Source organism: Eriocheir sinensis, chromosome 23 (assembly GCF_024679095.1).
Source record: "Eriocheir sinensis breed Jianghai 21 chromosome 23, ASM2467909v1, whole genome shotgun sequence".
Taxonomy (NCBI): Eukaryota; Metazoa; Arthropoda; class Malacostraca; order Decapoda; family Varunidae; genus Eriocheir; species Eriocheir sinensis.
The window spans coordinates 19,484,604-19,502,608 of NC_066531.1; the positions used below are offsets into that span (position 1 = coordinate 19,484,604).

General features: G+C 45.8%; 1 protein-coding gene across 1 annotated transcript; it reads right to left on the minus strand.

Moving 5' to 3' along the window:
* Positions 1 to 1,131: 1,131 nt before the first annotated feature.
* LOC127002595 (uncharacterized) lies at positions 1,132 to 17,091 on the minus strand. Its single transcript, XM_050868679.1, has 4 exons — positions 16,983 to 17,091; positions 16,621 to 16,772; positions 9,336 to 9,413; positions 1,132 to 1,162 (listed from the first exon to the last, which is right to left on the minus strand). The coding sequence occupies exons 1-4, from the start codon at positions 17,073 to 17,075 to the stop codon at positions 1,132 to 1,134; spliced, it is 354 nt and encodes a 117-aa protein (XP_050724636.1). The 5' UTR covers positions 17,076 to 17,091.
* Positions 17,092 to 18,005: the final 914 nt, after the last annotated feature.

Sequence of the window (18,005 nt, forward strand, 5' to 3'; positions counted from 1 at the left end):
TAAACTTCCAATTTCCTCTTCTTTGCTGACGAGGTTTGAGGTGAGAGGAGAACATGAGTAGTGTGAAGTGAGACTGAGTGCTGTGGCGGTGGAGGGTGGGTGTGGCTGGTAGAAGCATGCGAAGTGGCTGCAGGTGTGACGCGACCCTCCTTCGATGTTTCTCCTCCTTGTTTCTCTTTCAAGCACTCACACCTGCAGCCACTGCATGCTTCTACCAGCCACACCCACCCTCCACCGCCACAGCACTCAGTCTCACCTCACACTACTCATGTTCTCCTCTCACCTCAAACCTCGTCAGCAAAGAAGAGGAAATTGGAAGTTGCTGACGAGGAAATTGGAAGTTGCTGACGAGGTTTGAGGTGAGAGGAGAACATGAGTAGTGTGGAGGTGAGACTGAGTGCTGTGGCGGTGGAGGGTGGGTGGCTGGTAGAAGCATGCGAAGTGGCTGCAGGTGTGAGTGCTTGAAAGAGAAACAAGGAGGAGAAACATCGAAGGAGGGTCGCGTCACACCTGCAGCCACTTCGCATGCTTCTAACAGCCACACCCAACCTACACCGCCACAGCACTCAGTCTCACCTCACACTACTCATGTTCTCCTCTCACCTCAAACCTCGTCAGCAAAGAAGAGGAAATTGGAAGTTTACCAGACATCACAACCCTCAATCAAGACCACAGTTGATGACGAAAACTTGATTTTGAAAAAAAGTTATCTTGAAGAATTATTTACACATGTTACTTGCAGTCACTGCTTTGGGAAACTAAATGTGAGCTTTGTGAACAAGTTCTTGGACCATAAAATTGACTTAGAGTGTGCAGAGTGTGGTAAAAGTATGGTGATTCAGATGTGAAAGACACTCTAGTGACGAACGCCATTGTGTACAGTACAATGGATGTAGGTTTAGGCTATGCAGGGTTTCATAAATTGACTGAGAACATGAGTATGAAGCCTCTGTATAAAAAATTATGCAAACTTCCAGTCGCTAGCACTTGAGAAAACAAAGGAAAAGGCAAAAGAAATATTAAAAAGAGTATTGAAGCAGCAAACAACATTATGTACCTGACCAGCATGGAATTTATGACATGAAAGTAATATTTGACGGGTCATGGCAGAAACGAGGACATACGAGTCTGCTAGCTGTTGGTGCTATCATCGACGCTGACTCTGCATGTGTTTTAGATTATGATGTACTCAGTAAATTTTGTGAAGTGTGTGGAAAGAAAAAAAAAGGTTTGGAGCAAAAGAAAGTGAGTCAAGAAGAGTTTGATGAATGGTTGAAAAATCATAGTGAACAATGTATGAAAAACTATGAAGGAAGTTCGGGAGGGATGGAAGCTGCAGCAGCTATGAAGTTATTTAGTAGGAGTTTGGACAATGATATGAGGTATACTGTATTTATCTCAGATGGTGATAGTTCAGCCTATAATGCGGTGTGTGCGTTGAATGATGGAAAAGGACCATACAATGGAATTGAAATAGAAAAAGGTGAATGTATAAATCATGTGGGAAAGAGACTAGGCACAGCACTAAGAAAAGTAAGAGAACAAGTAATAACAGAAAAGAAAACAAAAACAGGAAAAACTAGAAGAGTAAAGGAGATGGGAGGGAAAGGAAAGCTGACAGACTTTGTAATCGCCAAGCTACAGAAATACTATATACTGCTGCAATTAGACGTCATGTTGGAGGGACAGTGGAGGCGCTTAGAAAGGACATTTATGCATCATTCCTCCACTGTTCATCGTCTGATAATAATCCTCAACATCACTTATGCCCTAAGACACCTGACAGTTATTGCTTTTACCAGAAAGCAATCGCAAACAACAAGCCAATACCATCCCACAAGAACATGAAAGTCAGTTTCCTACTGCCAAGTGAACTTCGTCAGAAGGTTTGGGGAGAATACAGAAGACTGACTTCTGACAAGATTTTATCTGCTTGTCTACTGTAAAAAACGCAAAACCCGAATGAGCATTTACACTCAAGAATCTGGCGTTATTGCTCAAAATATAAGAATGCCAACAAGAATATTCTTGAGTTCAGTGTTGCCCAAGCCGTCCGAGACTACAATGTTGGCTATGAAGAATGATTTGTTGTTCCCCTCCTTGGAGAGCCATTTACTAATATTCAAAAGTCTGCCTCCAAAGGAGAGACAGAGTGCGAGAAGGAGAGGGCAGTGAAAAAAACGTGGTTAAAGGGACAGACAGGGAGACTATGAGGCTGGCGCCTTTTAACAATGGCAGAGGTGTGATTTAAACACCTTCTCCTGTAAAGTTTATGTTTTGTTCTTTCTTTTGCCAATATCTTCGGTTATTTTCATGGGATTTTTGTAGTCTTTTTTTTATTTGAAAGAAAACATTGTGTTCTTCATTTTCTATAGATAAAAATAAAAGAAATTTGAAAATAAATTTTTCTTTGATTTATGAAACCTGAATTTTGCAGCATTTTTTCCTTAAGTACACAGAGAAATTAATAAAAATCAGAGGTATGAGTTTGATGAAATGTATCCTATAAGTTTTGTTCCCTAGACTCTAAGCTTTAATTTCATATGAAGCTGAATGATGGAAGCATATCCCATAAAGTAATATAAGCTTCATTATATCTTCACTATAACCTCACTACACTTGATATATAAGTGGGAGGAATACAATACCTTGAGGAATTATGCACTAATGTAAGGGTAATAATACCTAAGTTCATTAAAGAGATTGGAAAAATCTTCGGACACGTTCACCTATATTGCATGCCAACAGGCCATATCACACCCATTGCGGGTCACCCAGGAAGAGACAAGACGCTATCTGTCACCAGACGAAAATTCTACTGGCCCACATTACGAGTTGATGTAGAAACACATGTCGCACATTGCGTCGTTTGTGCTAAGCACAAGGGGTTCGTAAAAGGGCCAGCACCTATGTTGCAATACCCAGTACCAGAGGCGCCATGGGATGTTGTTAATATAGACTTATTACAGCTCCCCCAGAGCCAACATGGTTCGCGCTACTTATTGTTGTGCGTCGACCAGTTCTCTAGGTTTCTAGTTCTAGCGCCTCTCAAGGACAAGACAGCCACACGCGTTGCCCATGCCCTCGTGACTCACGTGTTGTGTCCACATTCGTCTCCTCTAATTCTTTTGAGTGACATTGGCACCGAGTTTAGGAACAGTATTGAGCGAAATATGCGCTCAGGTAAAATCACGCAATCCTTCATCACAGCTTACCACCCAGCTGCTAATGGGTTGGCGGAGAGGGCTAATAGGAAAATCTTACAGGTCCTCCGGCCTAGCGTGACCGAACTCCCCGATAACTGGGAGGATGGGCTATCGCACGTAGCGGATTCCATAATTACGTCTGTAAACGACTCTACGGGGAAGTCTCCCTACCACATCTTATATGGGGTGGAGAAACGTCTTCCGTACGACTTCCTAACAAAACCACACCAACCTTTATACACCATTGATAGGTACGCTCAACAGCAGATGCATATGATTTCCAAGATACACCTGAGGTTAGGTGTACGTTAAACGCTACAAAGGTTGAAATGATGCCAAAACAAACAAACAGGCCGTCCCGGTGGAATTAAAAGAGGGTGACACAGTCATGATTAAGCAAGCGGAAAGTTCAAAACTGGGGTAAAATTTGTGGGTCCTTACCGTGTTGTTCGGAATGTCAGGGAAATAATAGGTTCGAGGTTCTTGAGTCAAATAGTGGAGTTAGTCTAGAAGTTCACAGTGATCGTCTGAAAGTAATTCCTCACCTTTGGACCTTGATATTGGTAATTCCCTCAGAGTCAAATGATCAACAAGATAATCCCAACACCCATAGCTATAACTTGAGACCACGAGTTTAAATACTTCATTCCCACCACTTTCAGATCATGATGTTGCGTTTTGTGATCATCTTGTTGTACCTCGGCTCCCTGCTTGCAACGACACCCATCCACCTGAAGCCTGGCGCCCTCACGGCACACACAGGAGAGGTCTTCCTCATAGAAGATGTGCTCCTCGTAAAATATCTATATACTTCCTTGACCAACACCACAGACACAATCAGGATAGTCTCAGAAAAACTACTCGGTATGGCAGACGCCATACGGGTAACGAAGACTAAGGAATCAAAGGCATCTTCTAGTACCAACTCTGAATATTTTTCAACTACTGGAGGATAGGATTCTGTTCTTACGGCAAAAAGTTTATGAGGTAGACATGGATTATTGTTTTCACTCAGTTCACTCTCGGGTAAAGAGGGGGTTGCTCAACATCGTTGAGTCCGCCTCAAGTTCCTCTTCGGTACGGCAACCGACGAGAACGTGCGCGATTTGCGGGACCACTACTCTCATGTACTTTCCTTTGCTGCCCGAAATCGCAGGGTGATCAACGCCAATTGTAGAAAACTTGCGCGATTGCATACTCACATTGAGGAACTGCTAGAGCAAACAAATAAGATGGTAGAGGTTATCAACATAGTTGTCAAGCAGATCGACCAGGTGAATCAGTTTCTCCTCCTAGATCAGGCCTTGCATGTACTGGAAAACGTCATTAACTCTGTCGCAACGGCAAATCAGCAGGTTATTAGCAGCATGGTAGATGCGGCGCACGGTAGAGTCACACCTGCCTTGTTCCCTCTACACAATTTGAGAACGACTATCCATATCGGGTATCAAAATTATAGTCTCAAGCCTTTATTCACCCCAGACATGAGTCAATATTTTTACCCCTTGATCGAGTCCACCCTCATGCCCGATGCCATAATCATTCATGTTCCGTTTCAGACGGCGGACGTGTTTGAGGCCCATGAAATTGTTCCATTTCCCTTTTCCGCCAAGGACAGTGTGTTAGCCCTGGACACGTACCCGTCTCTTTTCTTAATCGCGGAGGATTTCGCTCTGTATTCAACGGGTAGCTACTCACTCTTGCAATATTGCAAGGAAACGGTCTTCAGGCGATTCTATTGCTCTGCGTCTCTTTTTGCCTTCCTACCGGTCGGGGAGGAGTGTGCGAGATCGCCCTCACCCGAGTGAACGCGTCTGACGCTCTTTCCCTGTGCCCTTACAAGCAACTACCACCAACACCTGTTTTCCATAAGAACTTTCAGGGTCTGCAATATTTCTATTTTCCTCAGTCCTTCTATGTATCTGTAATCTGCCCGGAGGGTACCACTTATCAACGGGTTACTGGTCACTATGCCATAGCGGAAGCATGCTATATCCGCTCCACTAACATAACGTACCCGTCCCGGATCCGTCTGGTGTTCATGGCCAATATTTCCCATCGAGTGTTTCCTCTGCGGTCTTTCGATAACATTCATTTCTCCAGCATCTCTTATGTGACTAATTCCCTTAATTCATTATCTTTCGCAAACGAAACAGAGTTTGCAGAAACCCTGGAGGAAACGCTGCCTGAATACTTGCACCTCACCTACTTGTACCCTGGAAGTTTTGGGCCAATGTTTCTGATGTTCGTCAGTCTCGTCGTCATGTGCTACCTTATTAGGAGGAACTCTGTCCTGCACGATTATTTGGTGGTTCAGACAAGGCGACAGGATGCAGGGAAGCCACTGGCTAGGTAATTTTTTTTTCTCACCTAAGACAAAGGCAAGAAATCTGTCATTTCTCCTGCTCCTGTACCTTACATTGTACTATGTTCCCACCTATTGTTGTTGTTCTTCTTATTTTTTGGAATCTGGATGAGCATTTCATGTTCTGTAACTATGCCACTTGTTAACTACAGATACTTGTGTCTTTATGTTTCTCCATTTAGAGATTATTTCTCTGATTTATGTCGCACCCGCTGGTGTTGCCTCTCATTATTTATGTCATTACTACACGAGTATTCCTGCTTAGCCATTGTTTTCATATACTTGTCCCATAAGCAGTCTGCTCAACATGTTCACACTATATCGGGTCCACTACTAATTATATTTTTTTGGGGGTGTCGCGAGGTCGCGATCAGCGGTAGGTGACCGAACAGTGTTATAGTAATTGTAGTATATCAATGTATTATTATTATTATTACTTATTATCACCACGGATTAGGCATGCAATATCAATGGAAAAAATCCACGACAGATAGATCACGCCACCTTGTAGGAATGTCAGCTGTCAGTGTTTACCATCTCAGTTTGTATACAAAGCATTTCATCAAGCTTAGAGGTCACCTTGACATACGTGACCAATTGTAACTTCATTATTTTCCACTCTGAAACTCGTCACTCCTTCGTGAGAGCTCGCACGACACACACCTAGCGTCTCGTCTCTCTCACCCATGCTACGCTGTATCTTAGGTTAAGAATATATTTCTTCTAAGACAGCAAGAGTTTCCCTTCACGCCCGCAAGTCCCCGCAACCAAGCGTTACACCGTTACAACCTGAGGATGTACTTTTCCGATTTCCCGTGGAATGATTACTGCCTCCAGGAGAGAGACCCCTCTTTGTGCCCAGCGCATCTCAGAGGTGATTGTCCTTGGAATGGAGGCATACATTCCACGTTCTTTTTTTACTCCTCATACTAAAAATCCTTGGTTTAATCGTGCTTGTTCTCATTCTATTAAAGATAGAGAGGCAGCTCACAAAAAGTTCCAGAGCCTTCGAACTCCCGCTAACTATGGCTTTTAAATTTCAGCCCGGAATCGGGCCAAATCTATTCTCTGACTTACCAAAACTGCTTTAATCAATAGAAAATGTCAACACCTTGCTTCTTCTAATTCTTCTCGTGACTTCTGGCATCTAGCCAAAAATGTCTCCTCCAATTTCACTTCTTACTCTTTCCCTCTTTTCCTTAACCCTGACGGAAGCACTGCCGTCTCATCTGTCTCTAAGGCTCAAACTTTCTGTAAGAACTCCACCCTGGACGATTCTGGGCATATTCCTCCTACTCACCCCCCCTCTGACTCCTTTATGGCCGTTATTAAGATTCTTCCAAATGATGTTTTCTATGCCCTCTCTGGCCTCAACTCTCAGAAGGCTTATGGACCTGATGGAGTCTCTTATTGTCCTTAAAAACTGTGCTTCCGTGCTGACACCCTGCCTGGTCAAACTCTTTCGTCTCTGCCTATCAATATCTACCTATCCTTCCTGTTGGAAGTATGCCTTTGTACAGCCTGTGCCTAAGAAGGGTGACCGTTCCAATCCCTCAAACTACCGCCCTATAGCTTTACTTTCATGTATATCTAAAGGTTTTGAATCAATCCTTAACCGGAAGATTCAAAAGCACCTTTCCACTTCCAACCTTCTATCTGATCGCCAGTATGGGTTCTGCAATGGGCGTTCTACTGGCGATCTTCTTGCTCTCTTAACTGACTCTTGGTCATCCTCTTTTAGCCATTTCGGTGAAACTTTCTCAGTTGCGCTAGACATATCGAAAGCCTTCGATAGAGTCTGGCACAAGTCTTTACTTTCTAAACTGCCCTCTTTCAGATTCTATCCCTCTCTCTGTTCCTTTATCTCCAGTTTCCTTTCCGGCCGTTGTATCTCTGCGGTGGTAGACGGTCACTGTTCTTCCCCTAAACCTATCAACAGTTGTGTTCCAAAGGGCTCTGTCCTATCAGCCACTCTCTTCTTGTTATTCATCAGTGATCTTCTTAAAATAACAAACTGTCCTGTCCACTCATACGCCGACGACTCCACTCTGCATTATTCAACTTCACACACGACTCCAGACTGGAGGCTGCAGAACGCTTAACCTCACACCTTGCAATCATTTCCGATTGGGGTAGAAGAAACCTTGTGTCCTTCAATGCCTCAAAAACTCAATTTCCCCACCTATCAACTCGACACAATCTTCCAAACACCTATCCGCTATTCTTCAACAACACTCAGTTGTCACCTTCTTCAACACTAAATATCCTCGGTCTATTCTTAACTCAAAATCTCAACTGGAAACTTCAGATTTCCACTCGCTAAATCAGTTTCCTCGAGGTTGGGCGTTCTGTATCGTCTCATCCAGTTCTTCTCCCTGCACAGTTGCTGTCCATATACAGGGCCTTGTCCGCCCTCGTATGGAGTATGCATCTCACGTGGGGGAGGTGCTCCACTCACACCTTTTCTGGACAGCGCGAAGTCTAAGGCTCTTCGTCTCATCAGCCTCCTCTTCCAACTGATAGTTTTCTACTTCATAAATTCCGTCGCGATGTTGCCTCTTTTATCTTCTATCGCTATTTTCACGCTGACTGCTCTTCTGAACTTGCTAACTGAAGGCCTCCTTCCCTCCCGCGGCCCTGCTGCACACGACTTTCTACTCATGTTCATCCCTATACTGTCCAAACCCCTTGTGCAAGACTTAACCAGCATCTTTACTCGTTCATCCCACACGCACGTAAACTGTGAAACAATCTTCCTTCACTGTATTTACTCCTGCCTAGGAATTGAACTCTTTCAAGAGGAGAATGTCAGGACACATCTCCCGAATTTTACCTATCTTTCGGCCATCTCTTTGATTTTCTTTTCTCAGGAGCAGCGAGTAGCGGGCTTTTTTTTATTATTTTTTTTTTTTGCCATTGAGCTGTCTCCTTTTTTGTAAAAACACTTTCACACTCACACTCACTCACGCACGCACGCACGCACGCAGGCACGCAGGCTCACTTACTCACTCACCGTTCTTTGCGACGCGCACCAGGTCGTCGAGGCCACTGTGTGAGATGTTACCTTCGCCCATACCGCCCGAAGTGACCACCAGGTCGTATGTGTCTGAGAGAGAGAGAGAGAGAGAGAGAGAGAGAGAGAGAGAGAGAGAGAGAGAGAGAGAGAGAGAGAGAGAGAGAGAGAGAGAGAGAGAGATGTAAAAGAAAAATACGTATATTAATCTTTACATATGAAACAACAACAATAACAATAATTCCACTCACACAGCTCTCCTGGACAGAGTGAAGTCTAAGGCTCTTCGTCTCATCAGTTCTCCTCCTCTTACTGACAACCTTCTACCTCTTAATTAAATTCCGCCGCTATGTTGCCTCTTTTTCTATCTTTTATCGATATCTTCATGATGACTGCTCTTCTGAACTTGCTAACTGCATGCCTCCCTCCCTCCCGCGGTCCCGCTGCACACGACTTTCTACTCATGCTCATCCCTATACTATCCAAAACCCTTATGGAAGCGGTAAACTCTGGAACAACCTTCCTTCGTCTGTATTTCCCCCTGTCTATGACTTGACATGTTTCAAGAAGTGTATCAAGACACCTCTCCTCTCGAAATTGACCTCTATTTTGGCTACTCTTTACTTTTATCTTTTATGGAGCGGCGAGTAGCTTTTTTTATACTCTTTTGTTGCCCTTGAGCCGTGTCCTTTGATGTAAAAAAAAACTACTAATACCTTTGGGCACGGTGGAGTGTCCGCTGCCGATAAACTCCAGGAAGTCGTTCGTATAGATGCCAGTCTCCCGCTGCTTCATCATGCCCTCCGACGGGTCCACAGCGTCTATGTGCCTGTGGGAGCGGCTGTAGTAGTTGTAGTAGTAGTAGAAGTTATAGCAGTAGTAGTCGTTGTTGGGAATCAGTAAATTTACCCTACCCAACAGTTAGGTCACTCGCAAAGTGAATAACACACCCGTCAGACAATGCCAAACAAACAAGTGCTTACCAGCTTTTAGGTGGTGAAGGTATCCAACAAGTAACTCCAGACAGCCGAACAAATAATAATCCTACCGGATCCGTGTAGTGAAATCTGTCTGTCTCAAATAACTGCTGGGGGCACTTAGCTGAGAAGCGGGTTTCAAAAGATATTGTTGTCTCTGAAGTCTCGTTGCCGGGTGTAGTATCCCTCAGTCAGTTAATAGAAGGCACACTGCGTCCGATTTAATGGGTGGGCTGCAGTGCCTTGGTCTTTACTTTGTGAAGGCCGGTGGTGGAGTGAGAGAAAACCAACCACGTGGGTCTGAAGCGATAATTTTAATTTCTCTCGCCAGGTGGCGTGGCTTTCCTCTCTTTTCCATCGGTTAAATTACCCTTGCTCTTTAATTTTAATTCAGCAAGAACAATTAGTTATTATTTCATGAAAGGAAACATTTCACTATTGTTATTCCTTTCATGGTAAATATGGTTAGTCTTAAGGCAGTGAATAAGTTGATTATGTCTCGGTTTGGGAGCCGATGACCGAAGTATTCAAGTAACATCGAAGGCTTATTTGAGCTCAGACGATACTCATAGTTGGCTTGAACTCTCGGCCCGAGACTAGTTCCATAAGGGAAATAGTTAATTTGTCTAGTCCCCCGGTTAACTGGCCTAATTCCTAACATAGTATAGCCTATCGATTTTAGCTTGAGCCCTTGGGAGCGACACAAGGATTCCCCACGAGATCGCGCTGGTGCCACATCACTCCATTACTCTCCTCAGAGAGGGTATCTCTCTCTCTCTCTCTCTCTCTCTCTCTCTCTCTGCATGGCTGCGCAGGGCGCAAGAGTGAGATCTACTTCATTTGTCCATTGTGGCGTAACGTTGAATGGTGCGGCCTTGCGCCTGTTGCCAAGGTCCGTCAGGCGGCAAAGTTGCATGAGCCACGTTGCCAAGTGATATGGAAGGTTTACTGAGTCGTTGTCTTTCCCTCTAATCCCAGGTCGAGTGCCCCAGTCTGCGGGATCTGCGAGAGCAGTACCTCTCCCGGTGTCGTGATGTACATGGGAATTTTTCCCTTTCCCTAATGCTGGGTGAAAAGGCGTTCACCCCTGGACATGACGTCATGGGGTATCTGCAGGAGATGGGCATCCTCCATCTCTTGTAGGGTCTCTTCATAGAAAGTTCTTTGTATTTCACTAATGCATTTTTAATAAACATTTTATTATATTTTAAACTAGTGCTATATCTGAATGGACCATTTCAAAACTATCTTCCTAATAACTCTTATCACCCTTATATTATTTTAATTATTTGCCTTCCATTTTATTACTCCGGTGCCATATGACCAAGATGTTGCGGCGCCATGAAAGAAACTCTATATCAATCAATCAATCAATCCCTCTAATCCCAAGCCATTCATAACACCACGCAGTCGTATTATGAATGTATGTAAATTCCATAAATAGATAACGTACAGACTAACAGTGAGACAAAACGTCATGCGCAGGTCATCGCTAGATCTGTAAACAATGGGGGTTTCCCCGGGCCAAGCCACAGGGCTCAATTTTAAGTTAGAGTTGATGGACTATAGTAATGCCGCTCCTGCCCGCTCCCAGTTCCCACCCAGCGCCCCTGCCTCTACACAAGCAGCTGTAATTTCCAACACATCATCTTCATCTCTTGGCGTTAGACTCGTGTTGAGGCTGAGGCACTGGCAGGCAGGAGGGAGTGGACTGGAGGATATTTAAGTATGGTGACCGGACATCTCCCTGTCTGCGGCCCTGCGGCACCCACCTGAAGCCTTCCCGGTGGAGTTCGCGGCCCACGCAGCCCGTCCCAGCGGCCACGTCCAGCACCCTGGCCTCAAAATCTAAACACGTTAGGTCGGGCGGCCTGGTGGCTAATGTCAGCCTGGTCCGCGCAGTGACGTCACGCGTGGGCCAGCGGCTGGATTCTGCTGCAGTTTTCAGCTGGGTTTTGAGTTCTTTAAACAATATTCTCTCTGTTTTTTCTTTACTTATCCTAAATATTTATTAAATTTTACTCAATTGGGGATGTGAGTCCTTCAGTAGGCGTTTTGGAAAGGTCGAGTAAGGGGTAAAGTCTTCGTACTGCAGGTGTCTTTATTGCTACTTAACAGTTATTTACATGAACATAAAATATTATTTACAGCATATGTATATATTTACAGCATATGTAGCCTATGTTATCATTTTCATTTTCTTCCTTGCCATTCCCCTACATTCATCGCGAATAAGTGCATTCTGTCTCTTCTGTTTGTTCTGTTTGATCATTTTATTCAGGTGCCTCATCCTAAAGAAGATAGATATTCTAGCAAAAAATGCAATGACTTCAGATGACACATGTACTCCTGCACGTTCCATTTCTGCAGTAAGAGTTTGTACACACTCAGTGCCTGCCCTCAGCTCTTCACCATGAACGGCTTTAAATACTGCCCTCATAGTACTTAACTGGGAAGAAAAGCTATCAGAAGGCTGGATGTTGCGCCTACGTGCGCAACGACATCACTTGCTCTCGTGCCCACGACCTTGACTCTTCTGAATTTTCCACCATCTGGTTAAGACTTCACTGTCATTCTATTACTAAATACATCTGTGCTGTTTATCTCTCACCTAACTCTACCAACTATGTAAAATTCTTTGACTATTTGAATTCTAAAGTGGAGCACATCTTGACCCACTCTCCCTTCGCTGAAATCTCCATCCTAGGAGATTTCAATGTTCACCACCAGCTTTGGCTTTCATCCTCTTTCACTGACCATCCTGGTGAACAAGCCTACAACTTTGCTATCCTCAACGACCTAGAGCAGTTGGTCCAGCACCCTACACGTATTCCTGACCGTCTTGGAGATCGGCCCAACATTCTAGACCTCTTCCTTACCTCAAACCCTTCTGCTTATTCTGTCAAACACTTATTTCTGCATCCTGTCCTATCGCTCCTGTACATCCTCTGGACCCACCGAAGAGGCGATGCTTCTGGCATTTTGCTTCAGCTCGGTGGGACGACCTGAGGATGTACTTTTCCGATTTCCCGTGGAATGATTATTGCTTCCAGGATAGAGACCCTCTGTGTGTGCTCAGCGCATCACAGAGGTGATTGTCTCTGGAATGGAGGCATACATTCCTCGTTCTTTCTCTACCTCACCCTAAAAAGCATTGGTTAAATCACTCTTGTTCTCGTGCTGTCAATGATAGAGAGGTAGCTCACAAAGATACCAAAGCCTTCAAACTAATGCTAATTATGAACTTTACATTTCTGCCCGAAATCGTGCCAAATCTATTCTCCGACTAACCAAAATTCTTTCATTAATAGAAAATGTCAAAACCTTGCTTTCTCTAACTCTTCCCGTGACTTCTGGCATCTAGCCAAAACATCTCCTCCAACTTCACTTCTTCATCTTTCCTCCACTCCTCAGTCCTGACGGCAACACCGGTGTCACATCTATCTCTAAAGCTGAACTCTTCTCTCAAACTTTTCTAAAAACTCCACTCTGGACGATTCTGGGCATATTCCTCCTACTCATCCCCCCTCTGACTCCTTTATGCCTGTTATAAAGATTCTTCAAAATGATGTTTTCTATGCCCTCTCTGGCCTCAATCCTCAGAAGGCTTATGGACCTGATGGAGTGCCTCCTATTGTCCTTAAAAACTGTGCCTCCGTGCTGTCACCCTGCCTGGTCAAACTCTTTCGCCTCTGCCTGTCAACATCTACCTTTCCTTCTTGCTGGAAGTATGCCTTCACACAGCCTGTACCTAAGAAGGGTGACCGCTCCAATCCCTCAAACTACCGTCCTATTGCTTTACTTTCTTGTCTATCTAAAGCTTTTGAATCAATCCTTAACCGTAAGATTCAAAAGCACCTTTCCACTTCTGACCTTCTATCTGATCGCCAGTATGGGTTCCGCATGGGGCGTTCTACTGGTGATCTCCTAGCCTTCTTAACTGACTCTTGGTCATCCTCTCTTAGCCGTTTCGGTGAAACTTTTGCTATTGCGCTGGACATATCAAAAGCTTTTGATAGGGTCTGGCACAAATCTTTGCTTTCTAAACTACCCTCCTACGGATTCTATCCTCTCTGTACCTTTATCTCCAGTTTCCTTTCTGACCGTTCTATTTCTGCCGTGGTAGACGGTCACTGTTCTTCCCCTAAATCTATTTACAGTGGTGTCCCACAGGGTTCTGTCCTATCTCCCACTCTTTTTCTGTTGTTCATTGATGATCTTCTTTCCAAAACGAACTGTCCTATCTATTCCTACGCCGATGATTCCACTCTGCATTATTCAACTTCTTTAATAGAAGACCCACCCTTCAGGAACTTAACGACTCAAGGCTGGAGGCTGCAGAACGCTTAGCCTCAGACCTTACTATTATTTCCGATTGGGGCAAGAAGAACCTGGTGTCCTTCAACGCCTCAAAACACAGTTTCTCCACCTATCCACTCGACACAATCTTCCAAACAACTATCCCCTATTCTTTGACAACACCCAGCTATCACCTTCCTCAACACTAAACATCCTCGGTCTATCCTTAACTCAAAATCTCAACTGGAAACTTCATATCTCATCTCTTACTAAATCAGCTTCCTCGAGGCTGGGCGTTCTGTACCGTCTCCGCCAGTTCTTCTCCCCTGCACAGTTGCTGTCCATATACAGGGGCCTTGTCCGCCCTCGTATGGAGTATGCATCTCATGTGTGGGGGGGCTCCACTCACACAGCTCTTCTGGACAGAGTGGAGGCAAAGGCTCTTCGTCTCATCAGCTCTCCTCCTCATACTGATAGTCTTCTACCTCTTAAATTCCGCCGCAATGTTGCCTCTCTTTCTATCTTCTATCGATATTTCCACGCTGACTGCTCTTCTGAACTTGCTAACTGCATGCCTCCCCCCCTCCCGCGGCCCTGCTGCACTCGACTTTCTACTCATGCTCATCCCTATACTGTCCAAACCCCTTATGCAAGAGTTAACCAGCATCTTCACTCTTTCATCCCTCACGCTGGTAAACTCTGGAACAATCTTCCTTCATCTGTATTTCCTCCTGCCTACGACTTGAACTCTTTCAAGAGGAGGGTATCAGGAAACCTCTCCTCCCGAAACTGACTTATCTTTCGGCCACCTCTTTGGATTCTTTTTAGGAGCAGCGAGTAGCGGGCTTTTTTTTTTTATTAATGTTTACTTTTTTGTGCTCTTGAGCTGTCTCCTTTGCTGTAAAAAAAAAAATATATATATATATATAAATGACCTCTACTGATCATTTCAGTCCATGAGTTAGTTGGCGACCCACAGTTCTCTGCCACATGTCCTAGATTTGGGTATTTCATTGAAAACTTTTTCACAATGTAGCCGCCAATATACTGTAGAGACTGTTCTTCTATGACTGTACTAGCTGACTCCAATACATTCACATTTTCCATATTTTCTTGGTTTTCATGCAAGTCCACAGACACTTCATCGCCCACCGCTTCCGTATCTAACTCCATATCTTTAAACAGAAGACTAGTTAGGCAGATTTCCAGTGCAAGTTCGCGATCGCGAGAGTCTGATTTACTCTGTGTTTTACTGGGTACTTTAGCCAAAAAAGAATCACAAAGTTCTTCATTTTGGCTTACATTACTCTTTTCACTAACCAAAGCAACCTCTCTACCCAACATGATCTTCTTTAACCTGTACTTAAAACTAACAGCATCTCGTGATCATGAGTGCTGCCCATCTGCCTGATACAGCCAAATAAATTTTCTAGGCAGTCTTGATTCAACCTCCTAGTCATTATGAAATCAAGTTGATGACTTTGTTTCAGCATTTCAAAGAGTCCTATGAGCGACTTGCAAGATAAAATTATCCCCTTTTGAAAAGCGTAGAGTGATCTAGATCTAGAGTTCTTTACTCTCATAGTTGACATTAGGTTTACCATTCGAAGCAGTATGTCTTCCTGCAGTTCCAAATGCATACCAAATGCACAGCGCTGTTGTTTATCCCCATACATATGTGAATTCATAACATCGAACCACTGATCCGCAAAGGAGAGAAAATTAACTGTTCCTAAATATTGCGAAAGACAGAGTAGGAGCGGCTCCGGCCGACGCCCTCCTTGGCCCACACGTGACGTCATCACCACCTGTCACCTGCGCGCGCGGGCTCGTCCCGCCTGACCTAACGTGTTTAGATTTTGCCTGGCCTTAGCTCGCCGCTCCGGGGGTACCCAACGCAGCGCCTCTTCCAGCGTGATGGCGGGGCCACGGTACCCGCCTTTCCAGATCATCTAAGGGGACGGGGAAGCGGGTGATTACAGGTGGGTACCCCAGGGGCCGCATCACTTCACTCCCGGACCTCAAGGAGTAGTCGCCGGTTTAACGCAAAATCATTCCAGCGATACCCCATGATTCTGCGTAGGCACTTGGTACCGAAGGCATCTCTCTCTCTCTCTCTCTCTCTCTCTCTCTCTCTCTCTCTCTCTCTCTCTCTCTCTCTCTCTCTCTCACCATCTCCTCATGTTTTCTCGGACCACTCGTAGCCGGCCGCCATCTCCTCCGGCGTGACCCCCGCCCTGTGGACTTTCGCGATCACCCTCATTGCCACGTCGCCCCGACTGCCGCCCTCAGACATTATCCTGCAGCAGGGAAGAGACAGAAGAATCACAGGCAGGGCATGAATACAGTACAGTACAATTCCTTTATACATCCTTTATATATTTACAATGGTAGGTACATTTTCTAGCCCCGCGCCGCACTCCTCGCTGATTTGCTGGCTCTCAAGCTCCGCCCACCTCCATGGCAAGTGTGCCTCTCCTCTCTCTCTCTCTCTCTCTCTCTCTCTCTCTCTCTCTCTCTGGAATGGAATAGACTAAGCAATCACATAGTTAGTGCAGCGACGGTAGCTTGCCCGCTCCCAGTTCCCACTCAGCGCCCCTGCCTCTACACAAGCAGCTGTAATTTCCAACACATCATCTTCATCTCTTGGCGTTAGACTCGTGTTGAGGCTGAGGCACTGGCAGGCAGGAGGGAGTGGACTGGAGGATATTTAAGTATGGTGACCGGACATCTCCCTGTCTGCGGCCCTGCGGCACCCACCTGAAGCCTTCCCGGTGGAGTTCGCGGCCCACGCAGCCCGTCCCAGCGGCCACGTCCAGCACCCTGGCCTTAGCTCGCCGCTCCGGGGGTACCCAACGCAGCGCCTCTTCCAGCGTGATGGCGGGGCCACGGTACCCGCCTTTCCAGATCATCTAAGGGGACGGGGAAGCGGGTGATTACAGGTGGGTACCCCAGGGGCCGCATCACTTCACTCCCGGACCTCAAGGAGTAGTCGCCGGTTTAACGCAAAATCATTCCAGCGATACCCCATGATTCTGCGTAGGCACTTGGTACCGAAGGCATCTCTCTCTCTCTCTCTCTCTCTCTCTCTCTCTCTCTCTCTCTCTCTCTCTCTCTCTCACCATCTCCTCGTAGTTCTCGGACCACTCGTCGTAGCCGGCCGCCATCTCCTCCGGCGTGACCCCCGCCCTGTGGACTTTCGCGATCACCCTCATTGCCACGTCGCCCCGACTGCCGCCCTCAGACATTATCCTGCAGCAGGGAAGAGACAGAAGAATCACAGGCAGGGCATGAATACAGTACAGTACAATTCCTTTATACATCCTTTATATATTTACAATGGTAGGTACAGTTTTCTAGCCCCGCGCCGCACTCCTCTCTGATTCGCCGGCTGGTTCTCAAGCTCCGCCCACTTCCATGACGTGTGTGGCCCCTCTCTCTCTCTCTCTCTCTCTCTCTCTCTCTCTCTTTCTCTGGAATGGAATAGACTAAGCAATCACATAGTTAGTGCAGCGACGGTAGCTTGGTTTGAGTAGACTGGATAGCTACATGGACGAGGATGACAGGTGACAGTGAGGTGTGGGTGCAGTAAGGCTCTCCGGCTTATTGCACGGCCAGCTGAAGTTGCTCATTCTCTCTCTCTCTCTCTCTCTCTCTCTCTCTCTCTCTCTCTCTCTCTCTCTCTGTGTGTGTGTGTGTGTGTGTGTGTGAGAGAGAGAGAGAGAGAGAGAGAGAGAGAGAGAGAGAGAGAGAGAGAGAGAGAGAGAGAGAGACTCGTGATCAGGGTGTTATGAATGAACTACACACACACACACACACACACACACACACACACACACACACACACACACACTCCCAGGCTTCACGGTCTGACAGGGCGGCAGTTCGAGCCCGCTCAGGCCGGATTCTTTCCGTTGACTAGGAGTGGTTACTATCCCCCCTTGAGCAAAGGGGATGGGGTGTGTGGTGTGTGAGGTCCTGGCAGTACCCATAGATCGACGATAAAGAGCACTTGCTCATGTCGGGAGGATACCTGCTGCTGGCGATTACGAGACCAACGCGTGATCAGGTCGTGGTGAATTACACACACACACACACACACACACACACACACACACACACACACACACACACACACACACACT